The 15,605-nt window shown below is 53.6% G+C and overlaps 1 protein-coding gene across 1 annotated transcript in view; it reads right to left on the reverse strand.

The window, feature by feature from the left end:
* Nucleotides 1-14,587, reverse strand: part of abcd1 (ATP-binding cassette, sub-family D (ALD), member 1) — a gene marked incomplete at its 3' end in the record, with an annotated part of 28,518 nt that extends 13,931 nt beyond the window's left edge. The window contains 15 exon segments of the mRNA XM_080521802.1: nucleotides 1,921-2,005; nucleotides 2,113-2,258; nucleotides 2,334-2,479; nucleotides 3,606-3,700; nucleotides 3,950-4,157; nucleotides 5,194-5,336; nucleotides 5,430-5,574; nucleotides 5,576-5,611; nucleotides 7,057-7,247; nucleotides 8,049-8,223; nucleotides 9,218-9,405; nucleotides 10,723-10,880; nucleotides 11,107-11,189; nucleotides 13,109-13,359; nucleotides 14,106-14,587. Of these exon segments, the coding sequence (XP_080377928.1) occupies nucleotides 1,921-2,005; nucleotides 2,113-2,258; nucleotides 2,334-2,479; nucleotides 3,606-3,700; nucleotides 3,950-4,157; nucleotides 5,194-5,336; nucleotides 5,430-5,574; nucleotides 5,576-5,611; nucleotides 7,057-7,247; nucleotides 8,049-8,223; nucleotides 9,218-9,405; nucleotides 10,723-10,880; nucleotides 11,107-11,189; nucleotides 13,109-13,237 (1,928 nt within the window). The 5' untranslated portion in view covers nucleotides 13,238-13,359; nucleotides 14,106-14,587.
* Nucleotides 14,588-15,605: the final 1,018 nt, after the last annotated feature.

Raw genomic sequence — 15,605 nt, forward strand, 5'->3', positions numbered from 1 at the left:
GTACTCCCCGGTGGTAGAACAGGTACTACCAGGTACTCCCCGGTGGTAGAACAGGAGGTACCAGGTACTACCAGGTACTCCCCGGTGGTAGAACAGGTACTACCAGGTACTCCCCGGTGGTAGAACAGGTACTACCAGGTACTCATGGTGGTAGAACAGGTACTACCAGGTACTCACCGGTGGTAGAACAGGTACTACCAGGTACTCACCGGTGGTAGAACAGGTACTACCAGGTACTCATGGTGGTAGAACAGGTACTACCAGGTACTCATGGTGGTAGAACAGGTACTACCAGGTACTCCCCGGTGGTAGAACAGGTACTACCAGGTACTCCCCGGTGGTAGAACAGGTACTACCAGGTACTCCCCGGTGGTAGAACAGGTACTACCAGGTACTCCCCGGTGGTAGAACAGGTACTACCAGGTACTCCCCGGTGGTAGAACAGGTACTACCAGGTACTCATGGTGGTAGAACAGGTACTACCAGGTACTCACCGGTGGTAGAACAGGTACTACCAGGTACTCACCGGTGGTAGAACGGGTACTACCAGGTACTCCCCGGTGGTAGAACAGGAGGTACCAGGTACTACCAGGTACTCCCCGGTGGTAGAACAGGTACTACCAGGTACTCCCCGGTGGTAGAACAGGAGGTACCAGGTACTACCAGGTACTCCCCGGTGGTAGAACAGGTACTACCAGGTACTCATGGTGGTAGAACAGGTACTACCAGGTACTCACCGGTGGTAGAACAGGTACTACCAGGTACTCACCGGTGGTAGAACAGGTACTACCAGGTACTCATGGTGGTAGAACAGGTACTACCAGGTACTCATGGTGGTAGAACAGGTACTACCAGGTACTCCCCGGTGGTAGAACAGGTACTACCAGGTACTCCCCGGTGGTAGAACAGGTACTACCAGGTACTCCCCGGTGGTAGAACAGGTACTACCAGGTACTCCCCGGTGGTAGAACAGGTACTACCAGGTACTCCCCGGTGGTAGAACAGGTACTACCAGGTACTCCCCGGTGGTAGAACAGGTACTACCAGGTACTCCCCGGTGGTAGAACAGGTACTACCAGGTACTCCCCGGTGGTAGAACAGGTACTACCAGGTACTCCCCGGTGGTAGAACAGGTACTACCAGGTACTCACCGGTGGTAGAACGGGTACTACCAGGTACTCATGGTGGTAGAACAGGTACTACCAGGTACTCCCCGGTGGTAGAACAGGTACTACCAGGTACTCCCCGGTGGTAGAACAGGTACTACCAGGTACTCACCGGTGGTAGAACAGGTACTACCAGGTACTCCCCGGTGGTAGAACAGGTACTACCAGGTACTCACCGGTGGTAGAACAGGTACTACCAGGTACTCATGGTGGTAGAACAGGTACTACCAGGTACTCATGGTGGTAGAACAGGTACTACCAGGTACTCATGGTGGTAGAACAGGTACTACCAGGTACTCCCCGGTGGTAGAACAGGTACTACCAGGTACTCCCCGGTGGTAGAACAGGTACTACCAGGTACTCCCCGGTGGTAGAACAGGAGGTACCAGGTACTACCAGGTACTCCCCGGTGGTAGAACAGGTACTACCAGGTACTCATGGTGGTAGAACAGGTACTACCAGGTACTCACCGGTGGTAGAACAGGTACTACCAGGTACTCACCGGTGGTAGAACAGGTACTACCAGGTACTCATGGTGGTAGAACAGGTACTACCAGGTACTCATGGTGGTAGAACAGGTACTACCAGGTACTCATGGTGGTAGAACAGGTACTACCAGGTACTCCCCGGTGGTAGAACAGGTACTACCAGGTACTCCCCGGTGGTAGAACAGGTACTACCAGGTACTCATGGTGGTAGAACAGGTACTACCAGGTACTCCCCGGTGGTAGAACAGGTACTACCAGGTACTCACCGGTGGTAGAACATACGGGCCATCCCCATCCTCTGCTTCTCTCCACCAGACAGAACGTCCTTCCAGTCACTGACCGAGTCCCAGCCTGGACCAGGAGAACCAGAGACTCAGAGGGACTACTCTGAGTACTGCGGAGTACTGCAGTACTCAGAGTAGGAGTACTGCAGAGTACTCCAGTGCTCAGCCACTGACCTCCCTCTCGGTCCAGGATGTAGAGCAGGTGGACCGTACGGAGGATCTGGGCGAGGTCGGAGTCCGTCTGTCCTCCCTGGACCATCTGGTCCACAGAGTCCGGGTAGATGACCTGGTCCCTCAGAGTCCCTTCTGACATGTAGGGCCTGGGGAGAACCGGACCGCCTCAGTACTGCACCACCGGACCGTGTACACAGAACCATCAGAACCAGAAGCAGTACCTCTGGGGGATGTAGAACATGTGCCGAGGTTCTGGGCGGTACAACGAGCCTCCATACACGGGCCACAAGCCGCTGAGGATCCTGAACAGGGAACTCTTCCCACAACCGTTGGGCCCCGTGATCAACACGTTCATCCCCTCCTCCACCTGCAGCACACACACACACACACACACACACACACACACACACACACACACACACACACACACACACACACACACACACACACACACACACACACACACACACACACACACACCTTTGACCTTTGACCCCTCTCACTGAGCCAGAGAGATAAATGAGGAGGCAGCAGAGCCCCCGTGTGGTCACTGGTGGTTACTGCACTTTACTTTCTTCTTCATGTTTTAACTGGTAAAATCAGTTAGCAGCACCAGCTGGTTGTTACAGTGTGACTACAGTGTGAATACAGTGTGACTACAGTGTGACTACAGTGTGATTACAGTGTGACTACAGTGTGACTACAGTGTGATTACAGTGTGATTACAGTGTGACTACAGTGTGAATACAGTGTGAATACAGCGTGATTACAGTGTGACTGCAGTGTGATTACAGTGTGAATACAGCGTGATTATAGTGTGATTACAGTGTGATTACAGCGTGATTACAGTGTGACTGCAGTGTGACTACAGTGTGAATACAGCGTGATTATAGTGTGATTACAGTGTGATTACAGTGTGAATACAGCGTGATTATAGTGTGAATACAGCATGATTACAGTGTGATTACAGCGTGACTGCAGTGTGATTACAGCGTGATTACAGCGTGATTGCAGTGTGATTACAGTGTGATTGCAGTGTGATTACAGTGTGAATACAGCGTGATTATAGTGTGAATACAGCATGACTGCAGTGTGATTACAGCGTGATTACAGCGTGATTGCAGTGTGATTACAGTGTGATTACAGTGTGATTACAGTGTGATTACAGTGTGATTACAGTGTGATTGCAGTGTGATTACAGCGTGATTGCAGCATGATTGCAGTGTGATTGCAGTGTGACTCCAGTGTGATTGCAGCATGATTGCAGTGTGATTGCAGTGTGACTCCAGTGTGATTGCAGCATGATTGCAGTGTGATTGCAGTGTGACTCCAGTGTGATTGCAGCATGATTGCAGTGTGATTGAAGCATGAATACAGTATGATTACAGCGTGACTCCAGTATGATTACAGTGTGATTACAGTGTTATTGCAGTGTGATTACAGCGTGACTCCAGTGTGATTACAGCGTGATTACAGTGTGACTGCAGCGTTACCTGGATGTTGAGGCTGGACACCACGACGTCTCCGGTCGGTGTGATGATTGGCAGGTTCTCACAGCGAATCCCCTTCTCCACACTGATCACCTGACCTGCACACACACACACACACACACACACACACACACACACACACACACACACACACACACACACACACACACACACACACACACACACACACACACACACACACACACACACACACACACACACACACACACACACACACACACACACACACACACACACACACACACACACACACAGATCCAGTCACAGTTCCTCAGCTGTCCAGAAGGGGGCGTAGCTGCTCCAGCCAGCAGTTTGTAGCAGCTCACCTCTGATCTCCAGCGGACCACAGACCCTCTGCCCGTGTTTGACCAGTTCTCCTCCTGCTGCTCCTCCTCCACCTCCTCCTCCTCCTCCTCCCGCCTCCATCAGCTCCTCCTCCCGGCCTGCAGAGCGGCGGTAGATCCCCTGGTTCACGTCTTCAAACACGTCCAGCATCTCAGAGACTCTGGAGGTGTAGCCAGCCAGCTCCGTCACCTGCAGGGCGCCACATCCTTCCTCTGAGGTTTGGTCACATGGTCACTGCCTCCACCCTGCTCTGCACCCCTGAGGGTGGAGCAGCTGCTCCACCACCAGAAGAGGGCAGTGGAGCTCCTCTCTGCTTTCTGCTAATGGCACATGACTGCTGTCTGCTCTATACTGCCCCCAGTGGTCACCAGTGGTGTGACTCTGCTCTATACTGCCCCCAGTGGTCACCAGTGGTGTGACTCTGCTCCACTGGTAATGAAGGTTTCAGACAGACTGAAGTCCCGTTACACATGCAGGAGGTGGAGTTACACATGCAGGAGGTGGAGTTACACATGCAGGAGGTGGAGTTACACATGCAGGAGGTGGAATTACACATGCAGGAGGTGGAGTTACAGACAGATGAGGCGGGGCTATGGCTACAGGGGGCGTGGTTACATCCACTACATCCATAGGAGGTGGAGGTACATCTCCAGGAGGCGGAGTTTTTGTGACAGGGGGTGGAGTTACAACCACAGGAGGCGGGGTTATGGCTACAAGGGTGGAGTTACAACCACAGGAAGTGTAGCGACATCTTTGAGGTGGAGTTAGAGACACAGGAGGCGGAGTTACAGACACGGAAGGTGGGGTTAGACACAGGAGGTGGAGTTACAGACACAGGAGGTGGAGTTACAGACACAGGAGGCGGAGTTATACACAGCAGGTGGGGTTAGACACAGGAGGTGGAGTTAGACACAGGAGGCGGAGTTACAGACACAGGAGGTGGGGTTAGACACAGGAGGTGGAGTTAGACACAGGAGGCGGAGTTACAGACACAGGAGGCGGAGTTAGACACAGGAGGCGGGGCTATGGCTCCAGGAGGCGGAGTTAGACACAGGAGGCGGGGTTAGACACAGGAGGTGGAGTTAGACACAGGAGGCGGGGCTATGGCTCCAGGAGGCGGGGTTAGACACAGGAGGCGGGGCTAGACACAGGAGGCGGGGCTATGGCTCCAGGAGGCGGGGTTAGACACAGGAGGCGGGGCAATGGCTCCAGGAGGCGGGGTTACCTCCTTGTAGGAGCTCATGATCCTCTCCACGGCGTCGGCGGCGGCGTTGAGGAGGTTCCTGGCCGTGGTGAACGCCTGCGTCCGCTCACTGACCAGCTGCTCCTCCTTCATCGCCATGGCGACCTGCTTCACCTCCTCAGAGTCTGAAAGGTCAGAGGTCACAGAGCTGACGCCACACCGCCCCGCCCCCCCACGTCTCCCAGCGTCTGGCGGAGGGCGGCGCCCCGGGCGGTTACCGTGTTTGGAGTAGCCGGTGGCGGTGATGATGGGCACGGCGACCATCACCAGGCCGGAGGCGCTCCACACGTACTTCATCAGGAACTGTTCCAGCATCACGTACCAGAGACGCTTCAGCAGGATCTGGTGGATCTGAGAGGACAGGGGACCGGTAGCTCCTCTGCAGCTGGGACAGCTCCACCTGCAAATCAAACGCACCCTGTCACACAACTCGTCTCCACCTGCAAATCAAACGCACCCTGTCACACATCTCGTCTCCACCTGCAAACCAAACGCACCCTGTCACACATCTCGTCTCCACCTGCAAACCAAACGCACCCTGTCACACAACTCGTCTCCACCTGCAAACCAAACGCACCCTGTCACACAACTCGTCTCCACCTGCAAATCAAACGCACCCTGTCACACAACTAGTCTCCACCTGCAAACCAAACAACACACAACTCGTCTCCAGCTGCAAATCAAACGCACCCTGTCACACAACTAGTCTCCACCTGCAAATCAAACGCACCCTGTCACACAACTCGTCTCCACCTGCAAATCAAACGCACCCTGTCACACAACTAGTCTCCACCTGCAAATCAAACGCACCCTGTCACACAACTAGTCTCCACCTGCAAATCAAACGCACCCTGTCACACAACTCGTCTCCACCTGCAAAACAAACGCACCCTGTCACACAACTCGTCTCCACCTGCAAAACAAACGCACCCTGTCACACAACTAGTCTCCACCTGCAAAACAAACGCACCCTGTCACACAACTCGTCTCCACCTGCAAATCAAACGCACCCTGTCACACAACTCGTCTCCACCTGCAAAACAAACGCACCCTGTCACACAACTCGTCTCCACCTGCAAACCAAACGCACCCTGTCACACAACTTGTCTCCACCTGCAAATCAAACGCACCCTGTCACACAACTAGTCTCCACCTGCAAAACAAACGCACCCTGTCACACAACTCGTCTCCACCTGCAAAACAAACGCACCCTGTCACACATCTCGTCTCCACCTGCAAATCAAACGCACCCTGTCACACAACTCGTCTCCACCTGCAAATCAAACGCACCCTGTCACACAACTCGTCTCCACCTGCAAACCAAACGCACCCTGTCACACAACTAGTCTCCACCTGCAAACCAAACAACACACAACTCGTCTCCACCTGCAAATCAAACGCACCCTGTCACACAACTCGTCTCCACCTGCAAACCAAACGCACCCTGTCACACAACTAGTCTCCACCTGCAAACCAAACAACACACAACTCGTCTCCACCTGCAAATCAAACGCACCCTGTCACACAACTCGTCTCCACCTGCAAACCAAACGCACCCTGTCACACAACTAGTCTCCACCTGCAAATCAAACGCCCCCAAAAACATAAGAACACATGACACAGGCTGATCCAAAATCAAATGCACCCGTTGATGTAAACTTCCCTGGTCTGCCAATCAAATCATTCACGGGGAGGTGGGGTCACGGGGAGGCGGGGTCACGGGGAGGTGGGGCCACGGGGAGGCGGGGTCACGGGGAGGTGGGGCCACGGGGAGGCGGGGTCACGGGGAGGTGGGGCCACGGGGAGGCGGGGTCAGGGGGAGGCGTGTCCTCCAGAGGCGCTCACCTTGTGCCCCCCGTAGAAAGCGATCTCCTCCGAGTTGGTGATGATGCGAGAGTGCATGTAGCGCAGGTCGCCCTTCCTCCTCGCCTCCTCGGCCACCAGCTTCCCGAAGCGAGGCGAGGAGGCGCGCAGCACCTTGGCCGTGAGCGCCACCACCAGGCCGGCGATGACGCACGGCCACGTGGTGTCGGCTCCTGCAGGACAGGAGGCGGTGGCTGCTGTCAGTGCATCAGGAGGAGGGAGGAGGAGGGAGGAGGGAGGAGGGAGGAGGGAGGAGGGAGGAGGGAGGGAGGAAGGAGGAGGGAGGAGGGAGGAGGGAGGAGGGAGGAGGGAGGAGGTAGAGGCGGGATGGAAGGCGGGAGGCGGGATGGAGGCGGGATGGAGGCGGGAGGTGGAGGCGGGATAGAGGCGGGAGGTGGAGGCGGGATGGAGGCAGGAGGTGGAGGCGGGATGGAGGCGGGATGGAGGGAGGAGGAGGGAGGGAGGAAGGAGGGAGGAGGGAGGAGGGAGGCGGGAGGAGGGAGGAGGGAGGAGGTGGAGGCGGGAGGAGGGAGGAGGGAGGAGGTGGAGGCGGGATGGAGGTGGAGGCGGGAGGTGGAAGCGGGAGGCGGGATGGAGGCAGGATGGAGGCGGGAGGCGGGATGGAGGCAGGAGGTGGAAGCGGGAGGTGGAAGCGGGAGGCGGGATGGAGGCAGGAGGTGGAGGCGGGATGGAGGCAGGAGGCGGGATGGAGGCAGGAGGTGGAGGCGGGATGGAGGCGGGAGGTGGAAGCGGGAGGCGGGATGGAGGCAGGAGGTGGAGGCGGGATGGAGGCAGGAGGTGGAGGCGGGATGGAGGCGGGAGGCGGGATGGAGGCAGGAGGTGGAGGCGGGATGGAGGCGGGAGGTGGAAGCGGGAGGCGGGATGGAGGCAGGATGGAGGCGGGAGGCGGGATGGAGGCAGGAGGTGGAAGCGGGAGGTGGAGGCGGGATGGAGGCGGGAGGTGGAGGCGGTACCTCTGGAGCGGGCGGAGTGCAGCAGGGTGGAGCAGGTCACCACCACGTCCAGGATGGGCTTGGTCAGGTTGGAGTACAGGTGAGCCACGGAGGCGGAGAACATGACGATGTCCTCCGTCAGGGACTGGTCCGGGTTGGACAGACGGCCGTCCATGTTGCTGACTCGGTAATACGTCTGGAAGGGAAGTAACTTCATCGAGTACTCGATTACATTCACTTCCTGGAAACACTGTGAGACATTATAGTAACTAGATATTGGTTTAGTATCAATCCAGGAGGAGGAAGATGCTCCATAATCTGGATGAGAGGAGGAAGATGCTCTATAATCTGGATGAGAGGAGGAAGATGCTCCATAATCTGGATGAGAGGAGGAAGATGCTCTATAATCTGGATGAGAGGAGGAAGATGCTCCATAATCTGGATGAGAGGAGGAAGATGCTCTATAATCTGGATTACAGGAGGAAGATGTTCTATAATCTGGATTAGAGGAGGAAGATGGTCTATAATCTGGTGTTAGAGGAGGAAGATGCTCTATAATCTGGTGTTAGAGGAGGAAGATGCTCTATAATCTGGTGTTAGAGGAGGAAGATGCTCTATAATCTGATGTTAGAGGAGGAAGATGCTCTATAATCTGGTGTTAGAGGAGGAAGATGCTCTATAATCTGGTGTTAGAGGAGGAAGATGCTCTATAATCTGGTGTTAGAGGAGGAAGATGCTCTATAATCTGGATTACAGGAGGAAGATGTTCTATAATCTGGATTAGAGGAGGAAGATGCTCTATAATCTGATGTTAGAGGAGGAAGATGCTCTATAATCTGGTGTTAGAGGAGGAAGATGCTCTATAATCTGGTGTTAGAGGAGGAAGATGCTCTATAATCTGATGTTAGAGGAGGAAGATGCTCTATAATCTGATGTTAGAGGAGGAAGATGCTCTATAATCTGATGTTAGAGGAGGAAGATGCTCTATAATCTGGATTACAGGAGGAAGATGTTCTATAATCTGGATTAGAGGAGGAAGATGCTCTATAATCTGATGTTAGAGGAGGAAGATGCTCTATAATCTGATGTTAGAGGAGGAAGATGCTCTATAATCTGATGTTAGAGGAGGAAGATGCTCTATAATCTGCCGCTCCAGACAGAACCAGGTGTAGCAGGTGTAGCAGGTGTACCTGGTTGGTGAAGTACAGCTGGTAGGCGTGGTCGACCAGGCGGCTCCTGAAGCGCAGGCTCAGCTGACCCTCCAGGAACCTGATGGTGCTGTTGATGAAGGTGGCGGGGACGGCCACCAGCAGCCACTTGGACAACTGGAGGACGAAGGCCTGGGGGTCCTTCTGCACGATGCAGCGGACGATCACACCTGAGCAGGTGAGAAGACATTGTCGGGTGGAGGCCGCCGGGTGGAGACAGACAAGTAGAGACAGACAAGTAGAGACAGACAAGTAGAGACAGTGGGTGGAGACAGCGGGTGGAGACAGACAAGTAGAGACAGACAAGTAGAGACAGTGGGTGGAGACAGCGGGTGGAGACAGACAAGTAGAGACAGCAGGTGGAGACAGACAATTAGAGACAGCAGGTGGAGACAGACAATTAGAGACAGCAGGTGGAGACAGACAAGCAGAGACAGCGGGTGGAGACAGACAATTAGAGACAGCAGGTGGAGACAGACAAGTAGAGACAGCGGGTGGAGACAGACAAGTAGAGACAGCAGGTGGAGACAGACAATTAGAGACAGCAGGTGGAGACAGACAAGCAGAGACAGCGGGTGGAGACAGACAAGTATAGACAGACAAGCAGAGACAGCAGGTGGAGACAGACAAGCAGAGACAGCGGGTGGAGACAGACAAGTAGAGACAGCGGGTGGAGACAGACAAGTATAGACAGACAAGCAGAGACAGCGGGTGGAGACAGACAAGGAGAGACAGACAAGCAGAGACAGCCGGGTGGAGACAGACAAGTAGAGACAGTGGGTGGAGACAGACAAGTAGAGACAGCGGGTGGAGACAGACAAGTATAGACAGACAAGCAGAGACAGCGGGTGGAGACAGACAAGTAGAGACAGCGGGTGGAGACAGACAAGTATAGACAGACAAGCAGAGACAGCGGGTGGAGACAGACAAGGAGAGACAGACAAGCAGAGACAGACAAGCAGAGACAGACAAGCAGAGACAGCCGGGTGGAGACAGACAAGTAGAGACAGCGGGTGGAGACAGACAAGTATAGACAGACAAGCAGAGACAGCGGGTGGAGACAGACAAGTAGAGACAGCGGGTGGAGACAGACAAGTATAGACAGACAAGCAGAGACAGCGGGTGGAGACAGACAAGGAGAGACAGACAAGCAGAGACAGACAAGCAGAGACAGACAAGCAGAGACAGCCGGGTGGAGACAGACAAGTAGAGACAGCGGGTGGAGACAGACAAGTAGAGACAGCGGGTGGAGACAGACAAGTATAGACAGACAAGCAGAGACAGCGGGTGGAGACAGACAAGTAGAGACAGCGGGTGGAGACAGACAAGTATAGACAGACAAGCAGAGACAGCGGGTGGAGACAGACAAGTATAGACAGACAAGCAGAGACAGCGGGTGGAGACAGACAAGGAGAGACAGACAAGCAGAGACAGACAAGCAGAGACAGACAAGCAGAGACAGCCGGGTGGAGACAGTGGGTGCAGACCGTCCAGAGTGGCCACGTAGATGGACAGGAACGTCCTGGACATCAGGGTGAGCGAGTGCAGGATGAGAAGACCGACTTCTGGACTCAGTAACCGTGGAAACAAGAGCTTCAGAAGGCGAGACAGTCGCAGGATGAATTCCTTATTGACTGCTGGAGACCTGAGGACACACACACACACACACCTGAGGACACACACACACACACCTGAGGACACACACACACACCTGAGGACACACACACACACACACCTGAGGACACACTCACACACCTGAGGACACACACACACACCTGAGGACACACTCACACCTGAGGACACACACACACACACACACACACACACACCTGAGGACAGGACAACTAAACTGTTAAGAATAAAGTCTCCACCTGCTGTCGCTCTTCTCCCTCCTCCTCTTCTTCTCCTCCTCCACCTCACTGACTCCACCCGGCTGTCTGCCTGCTGGACTCTTCTGGGAAAACAAACGCCCCGTTACCTGGGCTAGGTCCAGGTGTGTCCAGGTGTAGACAAGTCCAGGTGTGTCCAGGTATAGTCAAGTCCAGGTGTAGTCAAGTCCAGGTGTGTCCAGGTATAGACAAGTCCAGGTGTGTCCAGGTGTATACAAGTCCAGGTGTAGTCAAGTCCAGGTGTGTCCAGCTGTGTCCAGGTGTGTCCAGGTGTAGTCAAGTCCAGGTGTGTCCAGGTATAGACAAGTCCAGATGTGTCCAGGTGTGTCCAGGTGTAGACAAGTCCAGGTGTAGTCAAGTCCAGGTGTGTCCAGCTATAGACATGTCCAGATGTGTCCAGGTGTGTCCAGGTATAGTCAAGTCCAGATGTGTCCAGGTGTGTCCAGGTATAGTCAAGTCCAGGTGTGTCCAGGTATAGACAAGTCCAGGTGTGTCCAGGTGTGTCCAGGTATAGACAAGTCCAGGTGTGTCCAGGTGTGTCCAGGTGTAGTCAAGTCCAGGTGTGTCCAGGTGTGTCCAGGTATAGTCAAGTCCAGGTGTGTCCAGGTATAGTCAAGTCCAGGTGTGTCCAGGTGTGTCCAGGTGTAGTCAAGTCCAGGTGTGTCCAGGTGTGTCCAGGTATAGTCAAGTCCAGGTGTGTCCAGGTATAGTCAAGTCCAGGTGTGTCCAGGTGTGTCCAGGTGTAGTCAAGTCCAGGTGTGTCCAGGTATAGTCAAGTCCAGATGTGTCCAGGTGTGTCCAGGTATAGACAAGTCCAGGTGTGTCCAGGTATAGTCAAGTCCAGGTGTGTCCAGGTATAGTCAAGTCCAGGTGTGTCCAGGTGTGTCCAGGTATAGTCAAGTCCAGATGTGTCCAGGTGTGTCCAGGTATAGACAAGTCCAGGTGTGTCCAGGTGTGTCCAGGTGTAGTCAAGTCCAGGTGTGTCCAGGTGTGTCCAGGTATAGTCAAGTCCAGGTGTGTCCAGGTATAGTCAAGTCCAGGTGTGTCCAGGTATAGACAAGTCCAGGTGTGTCCAGGTGTAGTCAAGTCCAGGTGTGTCCAGGTGTAGTCAAGTCCAGGTGTGTCCAGGTGTGTCCAGGTATAGACAAGTCCAGGTGTGTCCAGGTGTAGTCAAGTCCAGGTGTGTCCAGGTATAGTCAAGTCCAGGTGTGTCCAGGTATAGTCAAGTCCAGATGTGTCCAGGTGTGTCCAGGTATAGACAAGTCCAGGTGTGTCCAGGTGTGTCCAGGTGTAGTCAAGTCCAGGTGTGTCCAGGTATAGTCAAGTCCAGGTGTGTCCAGGTATAGTCAAGTCCAGGTGTGTCCAGGTATAGACAAGTCCAGGTGTGTCCAGGTGTAGTCAAGTCCAGGTGTGTCCAGGTGTAGTCAAGTCCAGGTGTGTCCAGGTGTGTCCAGGTATAGACAAGTCCAGGTGTGTCCAGGTGTGTCCAGGTATAGTCAAGTCCAGGTGTGTCCAGGTATAGTCAACTCCAGATGTGTCCAGGTATAGTCAACTCCAGGTGTGTCCAGGTGTGTCCAGGTATAGTCAAGTCCAGATGTGTCCAGGTGTGTCCAGGTATAGTCAAGTCCAGGTGTGTCCAGGTATAGTCAAGTCCAGATGTGTCCAGGTGTGTCCAGGTATAGACAAGTCCAGGTGTGTCCAGGTGTGTCCAGGTGTAGTCAAGTCCAGGTGTGTCCAGGTGTGTCCAGGTGTAGTCAAGTCCAGGTGTGTCCAGGTGTGTCCAGGTGTGTCCAGGTGTAGTCAAGTCCAGGTGTGTCCAGGTGTGTCCAGGTGTAGTCAAGTCCAGGTGTGTCCAGGTGTAGTGAAGTCCAGGTGTGTCCAGGTGTAGTCAAGTCCAGGTGTGTCCAGGTGTAGTCAAGTCCAGGTGTGTCCAGGTGTGTCCAGGTGTGTCCAGGTGTGTCCAGGTGTGTCCAGTGTGTCTCACCTGCAGCCTCCTCCAGACATACGGAGACAGTTTCTTGACGGCGTAGGCGGCGAGCAGGACGGCCGTCAGCTTGTGGACTCTGGAGCTCCGCCTCAGCTGAGCAGGAAGCCTCTGATAGGCCAGCTGCATCCTGACAGACGGGACAGGCGGCCAATCAGAGCGCAGGAACAGCAGCGTGGCAGGCAGGCGATTCAAACGCAGGCAGCTTCGTCGTCAAGGAAACGGCATATTGACCTCCGTGGACTGTTGACCTGCACAGGTGAGACGTCACTGTCAGTCCACATGTCCTACCTGGGGGACGTCAAACTGTCCTGGAACGTCCTCACATGCTATATATATATATATATATATATAAACATAAATAAAACACTAAATGTAAATTATACATGTATATTGTCGATAGGTTCAGCAAACATTTGAAGCGAATTCAAAATACGTATAACTTAAATACTGCTTCTAAATATAGTTATTAAAGTTAATATACTGAAAACTTTGAATAAATTAAATATTCTCTGTATGTAAAATAATACAAATAAACACAGTGAATAAACCTGGTTTTTCTTGTAAATATTGTCTTTATACAGTTAGAGAAAATCGTGTATTAATTATATATACACATACATATATACACGCATACACACAGATATATACATATATATATGAATATATAAAGATACTGTGAACCTTCCATAGTCATCACGGTGAACACACTGGATAAAGAATCATATAAACAAAGTCTCTGTAGAAACTTTACCTAGTTTTTCTGTATAACATAAATACTGAGTTTATATCCTCTGATCCCCCGGTCCCCCGGTCCTCTGATCCCCCGGTCCTCCTGCTCCCGGTCCCCCGGTCCCCCGGTCCCCCGGTCCTCTGACCCCCCTGTCCCCCGGTCCTCCTGCTCCCGGCCCTGCTGCCTCGCTGCCCGGGAGAAACTCCGGGACCTGTTGAGCCTCGACCCCGGTGGGTCTGTGACTTTAACACCGCTGAGACTCACCGTGAGCCGCGGGAGACGGTAGCTCCCCGTCGGTAACTCCGGGTCGGTAACCCCGGGTCGGTAACTCTGGGTCGGTAACCCCGGGTCGGTGGCTCCGGGTCGGTAACCCCGGGTCAGTAGCCCCGGGTCGGTAACCCCGGGTCGGTAACCCCGGTCTGTCCGGGAAACACGGAGCGGAGCTGCCAGCCGACTTCCAGGCTCGAGCGCCGGCCACTCAGCGTGTCAGCGGCCCGGGGACGAGCGAGCCGGCGGCGCGAGAGGCTAACGGAGGCTAACGGCTAACAGGAACTTTGAGTTTTCTCACATGAGAAACACGCAAAAAGCTCCGACTTTTAAAGCTTTAATCCGCTTCTCCGCTCCAGACGGTGACCGGGACCGGCTCGCGACCAGCGGACACATTCCTCCGCCACGGGAAGGAACTTTCACTCACTTATTTGCCCTTCGGGGGCAGAAAGTTCAGCCTCTGTTTACCTGAAGGGGACGGGCCGCGTCCCAATACCGGGGACGGGCCGCGTCCCAATACCGGGGACGGGCCGCGTCCCAATACCGGGGACGGGCCGCGTCCCAATACTGGGAGCAGCAGGCCTCCTCTCCTGCCTCCTGCCTCCTCGCCTGCCTCCTTCCTCCTCCTTTTTCGTCTCTTTTTTAATTTAATTTACTTGTATTCCTTCCCTCATCTCTCCACTTAGCACCGTTAGCCTTTCGCGTTAGTTTGCTCACTTTCAGTTTCTCGTTTTAACACCGTTCATCCCGGCTCCGTGCCTTCGTGCCGACACTAGTGTGACGTCATCACTTAACGTGAGTTTGTTCCTCCACTTTTTAAATTCTTCTTTCAAAACTGCTCATTTCTGGAAGAACAATAAATAAATAAATAAATCACCCAAAATATTCCCAGTTTTCCAGAAAGTTCCCAGTTTCCAGAAAGTTCCCAGTTTCCAGAAAGTTCCCACTTCTCAAGCTTCTCAAATCAGAAGTGAAAAAACCCTTCAGTCTCAATAAACCATCAATATGTTCCACTTCACTAATGTACCAACGTCTCCTGTCAGGCTGCTCCCATTGTTCTGTTGTAATTATTAACTGTTTTTATAACCCCATAAATGGAATTACTTTTACACACACACACACACACACACACACACACACACACACACACACACACACACACACACACACACACACACACACACACACACACACACACACACACACACACACACACACACACACACAGAGTCGAGCTTTAGAAGCAGTGAGAGAAAACTTTATTGCAAAAGCAGCTGCCGACAGTCTCAAACATTATTTACACAAAGCTTCATTTCGACGAGTCAGCAGAACGAGTCCAGAGTGAAAAAGTACAAACGACTGATTAAAAAACTGCTTGGTCAAGAACAGAAGTACACGGTGTACCTGAATTCATCACAGCTGGACAACAGCTGGTTCTGGACCTGAAGGGGGACGCAGAGCGGCAGCAGCAGGGTCCGAGTACTGACGAGTACTGAC

Source organism: Blennius ocellaris (assembly GCF_963422515.1).
Source record: "Blennius ocellaris genome assembly, contig: SCAFFOLD_66, whole genome shotgun sequence".
Lineage (NCBI taxonomy): Eukaryota > Metazoa > Chordata > Actinopteri > Blenniiformes > Blenniidae > Blennius > Blennius ocellaris.